The sequence below is a fragment of the Pelophylax lessonae genome, assembly GCF_965119305.1.
Source record: "Pelophylax lessonae genome assembly, chromosome: 2".
Taxonomy (NCBI): domain Eukaryota; kingdom Metazoa; phylum Chordata; class Amphibia; order Anura; family Ranidae; genus Pelophylax; species Pelophylax lessonae.
In genome coordinates, this window is record NC_138769.1 from 728,162,290 (window position 1) to 728,168,603 (window position 6,314).

Genomic DNA, 6,314 nt, shown 5'->3' on the forward strand with positions numbered 1-6,314 from the left:
CTGCTTTATAGTTTTAAGTTTATCAGCAATTGTTTTTTGTGACACTTTTATTATTTAATATATATGATTTATATGGGTATAAGGTACTAAACCTCACAGTTATTGCCTATTGTTTCACTTGACCCTCCCTTCTAGATTATAGGGTCTAACGAGCAGGGCCCTCTGATTCCTTCGATATTGAATTGTATTGTAACTGCATTGTCTGCCCTCATGTTGTAAAGCTCTGGCTCTATATAAATCCTGTAAGATAATATTATTTTCAGTTGATTTCAGATTTAAAAATGACAATCAAATGAATGAAAAAAGATCCTTTTTTTGTGTTAAGCTTTTGTGAATTGAGCCCAATGTGTTCACAAATAAATTTTAGTGTCCGAAAGCCTCAGCAGAAGAATTTATTTGTTTTGGCGTCAGAAAATCATTTACTAATTAGTTTTTTCAGACTTTTTTTGACATCTTTGTTTCTTAGGCTGTATATAAATGGATTCAGCAAAGGTGTAATGATGGTGTAAGCCATGCTAACAATACGATCATACTGGGAAGAGTAGTCTGATGGAGGACGGAAGTAAATGAAAATGTCAGTACCGTAGAAGAGGCAGATAACCATGAGATGAGAAGAACAGGAGGAAAAGGTCTTGCTCCGGCTGCTTTTAGTTTCCATTTTCACTATAGCCCGTGTAATGAGCACATAGGAGATGATAATGAAAAGGAATGGAATGTTACCAGCCAAAGAACCTTCGGTGTAAATTAGGAGCTCAGCTAGTGAAGTACTGGAGCAGGACAGCTTGATGAGGGGTGTCACATCACAGAAGAAGTGGGGGATCAGTCTGTTCTTACAGTACGTTAAATGTGAGAGAATATAAGTGTGCAATAACGAATGTAGAGAAGCTGCAATCCAACAGGTACTAGTCAGCACGACCATGAACTTATCATTCATTAACAAGGTGTAGCGTAAGGGGTTGCAAATAGCCAAATACCGATCAAATGCCATGGCTGACAAAAGAAAACTCTCAGCGGTGCCCAAAAACAGAAAGAAAAACATCTGAAGAAAGCACCCAAGGAAAGAGATCAAAGCTCCTCCATGAAGAATGCAGGACAGAAGCTTGGGAACGGTAACTGTAGAGAAAGTGATGTCCACCACAGACAGGTTACCTAAGAAAAAGTACATTGGTGTGTGCAACTGAGGAGAAAGTTTAATAGAACTTAGTAAAAGTAAGTTAGAAGTCCATGTGAGTACGTATATAACCAGAATGGCAGAGAAGAAAGCAGCATGGTTGTAGTGAAAGTCTGAGAAGCCCATGAGAAAAAATCCAGAGGTTAAATTTACTGTTTCCATTATCAAGGAGTCAGCAAGGTCAGGTGAACCACACCAGCAATCAATACCAGAACACTAGAGGTCACCTTTACTATAGAGTTATAGAAATAGAACCCAATCTTCAAAGCATTATCTAGAAATTAGCAAGGTCAATTAAACTCTCTTTACTTTTCTTCTTGATGTAAAACATATAAAAGCTCATGTTACTTTTGTTCAGGTGTATTATTTTCAGCTTTCTATGGTAAACCATTCCTGACAATGGACAGTGAGGAACAGGTTACTTATATGACTGTTTACATAGTTACATAGTTAGTCAGGTTGAAAAAAGACACAAGTCCATCGGGTTCAACCATAAAAACCAAAAAACAGTATTGAAAACCCAACCATACAATCCCATATACACAATCCTATACCCGTTGTTGATCCAGAGGAAGGCGAAAATAAACCCCAGCAAAGCATGATCCAATTTGCTAAAGCAGGGGAAAGAAATTCCTTCCTGATCCGCCAAGAGGCAATCGGATATTCCCTGGATCAACTTTACCTATAAAAAAATGTAATGCCCATTTATATTATGAACACCTAGGAAAGAATCCAGTCCTTTTTTAAAGCAATCTAGTGAGCTGGCCAGAACCACCTCTGGAGGGAGTCTATTCCACATTTTTACAGCTCTTACAGTGAAGAAACCTTTCCGTATTTGGAGACTAAATCTGTTTTCCTCTAGACGTAAAGAGTGCCCCCTTGTCCTCTGTGTTGACCTTAAAGTGAACAACTCAACACCAAGTTCACTATATGGTCCCCTTATGTATTTACACATGTTGATCATATCCCCCCTTAATCTCCTCTTCTCAAGAGAGAATAAATTCAGTTCCTCTAATCTTTTCTCATAGCTGAGGTCCTCCATGCCCCTTATCAGTTTGGTTGCCCTTCTCTGCACTTTCTCCAGTTCCCCGATATCATTTTTAAGAACTGGTGCCCAAAACTGAGCTGCATATTCCAGATGAGGTCTTACTAATGATTTGTACAGGGGCAAAATGATATCTCTCTCTCTGGAGTCCATGCCTCTGTTAATACAAGAAAGGACTTTGCTTGCTTTGGAAACAGCAGCTTGGCATTGCATGCTATTATTAATCTTATGATCTACCAGAACACCCAGATCCTTCTCCGCTATGGATTCCCCCAGTTCTACTCTACCTAGTATGTATGATGCATGCGTATTCTTAGCCCCCAAGTGCAAGTGACTGTTTATAGTTTTAGAAATTCAACAAACCCTTTCCTGAAACAATCTATCTCAGCGAGCCCCAAAATGGGTAATACTGGACCCCAAGGGTCAATGAGACTATCAAGTGGTCGTTAAAATAGCTGGGAGTCAAAAGAGGGCTAGTAAATGTCTTATGGTCAATAGGGGCTTACTATTACTGGAAACTCAATTGGGGTAAATTAATTATGAATATTATTATTGTTATTATTGTTATACAGGACGTATATAGTGCCAACAATTTTCTTAGTGCTTTACAACATGAGGGAAGAAAGTAAAGTTACAATGCAATTCAGGACAGGAGAAATCAGAGGAACCTGCTCATCTGTGTTTGCAACCCAAAAGGTAAAGTCAAGTGATGCAGAAGATAGTAGCGGTGGGGGAGGAGAAAACATGAAGAGAAAACATGGAGAAAACATAAGTATGGTTGTTAGGTGGAGGGAGTATAGTCTTCTCTAAAAAGAAGAGTTTTCAGAGATCACCTAAAAGTGAACAGAGTAGGAGATAGTCAGACTGATTGGGGCAAGGAGTTTCATAGGATGAGAAAGGCTCAGGAAAAGTCCTGGAGGCGAGCAGGGCCGGCCATTGGGGTGTGCGAGCTGTGCGGCCACACGGGGTGCCATGGGCAACAGGGGCACTGTGCGGCCATCACAGCTCGCAGATGATCAGGCCGCACAGTGGGAGGTAAGCGGCGACCGCAGCCTGGAGGTTCAGTGTGGGGGTCTCTGATGTAAGGGGGGCTCTGTGTGGGGGGGTCTCTGATGTAAGGGGTGCTCTGTGTGGGGATCTCTGATGTAAGGGGGGCACTGTGTGGGGGGTCTCTGATGTAAGGGGGGCTCTGTGTGGGGGGCCTCTGATGTAAGGGGGGCTCTGTGGGGGGAGTCTCTGATGTAAGGGGGTCTTTGATGTAAGGGGGGCTCTGTGGGGATCTCTAATGTAAAGGGGTATTTGATGTAAGGGGAGCTCTGTGAGGGGTCTCTAATGTAAGGGGGTTAAGTTATTAGCGATCATAAAATAGAAAAGTCAAATAAAGTGCAAAAAAGTGCAAGAAAATGTGCGGGGGGGGGGGGGGGTCACGTGCGCGGTGGGGGGGCGTCACAGGATTAGCTCGCACAGGGCGCCTGAACACCTAACGCCGGCCCTGGAGGCGAGCATAAAAGGAATTGACAAGGGATCTAGAGAGCAGGAGGTCTAGGGATAAACAAAGAGGATAATTTGGTTGGTATTGAGACTAGGTTAGTGAAGTAGCTGGGGGCCAAGTTGTGAATGTCTTTTTAGGTTGTTTTTAGTAATTTGAATTAAATTTGTTGGGTGAACAGAAGTCAAAAAAGGGATTGTCAGAGAGGGGTAGCAGACACTGAACGTTGGTAAGGACAAAAGACCTGGGCGTTTTTTTTTTTTGGCGCAGGCATTTTTTTGGGCATTTTTTGGGTTCTTTGGAGGCAGGCAAAACATCTGAACTTGTGTATAGGGGTATATATACACACACACTTATATGTATTTTACACATACACATATATAGGTGTGATAGGAGCGGAGCCATATTGGTGTTAATTATTTCATTAGCGCAAGTATAGTGTTCTGCTACTTTCACACCTATATATGTGTATGGGTATATATACATATAAGTGTGTGTGTATATATACCCCTACACAGAAGTTCTGATGTTATGCCTGCCTCCAATAACCCCCAAAAAATGCCCAAAAAAACGCTTGCTACTAAACCGGCAAGGTGTGAAAATAGCGAAGCCATATCCCTGTTCTATATTAATTTTAATACAAACAACCTTTTTTTTCTGGTTCTGGACATGCTACAGAGCTGAAACTTCACAGGTACACTTTTTAGACCCACCAGACACTAAATCCAAAGTCAAAATCAAAAAATCTCATTTTTATTTTTATTTTTTCAATAATTGGCTCTCTATCAAAAATGACAATTTTTAAGAACTTTTTTTGTGTGAGTAATAGTCCCTGGGGCATGACCCAGAACCCTAGACACTTTTTAGGGGCATTTATTGGGTTTTAGGGCTTCAAAATTGTGTTTTTTGATTACCGAAGTTTGGGCCCCATTGATTTCAATGGGGTTCTGAAATCCGGGCCGAACTTTTGGGAAGTTCTGGTGTTCTGGTCGAACCAAACTTTTCAAAAGTTCGATCATCCCTAGCAGCAGCATGCATGATGGACTAAAGGGGGTTAGCCTATGAAAAGGTAAGTTAATGCAGAGGGAGTTGCAGTAGCTGAGGTGTGCGATAACCAAGGAGAGAATTTGAAGCTTTGTGGTGTCATTGGTTAGGAAGGGACGTATTTTGGAGATGTTGTGGAGGTTGAAGTGGCAAGATTTGGTGATTGAATGTGGATCCAAAAGGAGAATTCAGAGTCCAGGATAACACCTAGCACCCTGGCATAAAGGGACAGGATGATAGTTGAGCCATCAACCTTGAGAGAGAAGTCAGAGGAGGAAATATTATGAGCTTGGTTTGGACACATTTAGTTTGAGGAAATGGTGTGACATCCAGACTGATATGTCTGTCAGTAAATTAGTGATACTTGAGGAAACTGGTGGCATGAACTGAGAGATAAAGAGATAGATTTGGGTGTCATCAGTGTACAAATGGTATTGAAAGCCACGGTGGAGGTGTAGATCGACAATAAAAGAGGTCCAAGAACAGAATCTTGGGGGACCCCAACGTTAAAAGGAAGAGGAGAGGAGGAGATAGAACTGCAAGTGACACTGAAGGTGTTTTAGGATCAGTAGGATGAGAACCAACGAAGAGTACAGACATGGAAACTAAAGGAGTTACGTTTTTTGAGGAGGTGAAGTAGTGTGTGAGAGTAACGGCTTGACGCGTTTCGCTCTGCCAAATCAGAGCTATAGCTTTTGAGAATGCTCTGATTGGCAGAGCGAAATGCGTCAAGCCGTTACTCTCACGCACTACATCACTTCCGGTCAGAGCGGGTGGAACGCAGAGGAAAGTCTCGCGTCCCCGGGATTGGAGCCGATACCGCTTATATTGATGTGATACACTGTAAGTGCAATCTTAAACTGTCTTTTAATAAAGTTGTTGTATATTGCACAAGGAGGTCTCTCTCCATTTGATTTTTATGGTGGATCCATAATCCTGGATGACATTTATTGGAAATTGCTGCGATTTGTATATGAGGAGACACTGATCTGAGCTGCTGCTTTTCTGGTGCTGTCCTGGGATCTTGACCGTTGGTTTATATTTATAAGGCCTGATTCCTCTTACAGTCTGGTGAGTAGGGGACTGAGAGGGGAGCACCTGGATTTTTGAGCACTTTGATCATTCCCGGTACAATACAGCAGACAAGCACTGAGCACTTTTTTGTATGAAGAGGATATTTATACATTCATGGATTGTCACTGAGCACTGGACACTTTTTTATTGTTATTAATTATTGGTTGACAATTTTAACTATACTTGGCACTTCATCATACAATTTTTGATATTGTTTGATATTTATTGTATTCATATATTTATAATAATGAGTTTATATCACCTTGCACTTTATATATGACACATGGTATAATATTCATTTTATATATTTATTTAATGATATTTTTGCACATAATATATTGTCACTAGTTACACTTTATTGAAATCATTTATTTATTTATTTAATAAGCGGCGCTGATACTTACCCAGGGGGTGAAAGTGCCCGGTATTGAAGTGGTTAAAGCCAAACATTTATTTCAAGAGTTCCTACATGTTAAAAAGGTTAAGAAAGG

General features: G+C 41.0%; 1 protein-coding gene across 1 annotated transcript; it reads right to left on the reverse strand.

The window, feature by feature from the left end:
* Nucleotides 1-415: 415 nt before the first annotated feature.
* LOC309548313 (olfactory receptor 1G1-like) lies at nucleotides 416-1,333 on the reverse strand (the record flags this gene model as incomplete). The annotated part of the gene is made up of 1 exon (XM_082248252.1): nucleotides 416-1,333. The coding sequence occupies one exon, from the start codon at nucleotides 1,331-1,333 to the stop codon at nucleotides 416-418; it is 918 nt and encodes a 305-aa protein (XP_082104378.1).
* Nucleotides 1,334-6,314: the final 4,981 nt, after the last annotated feature.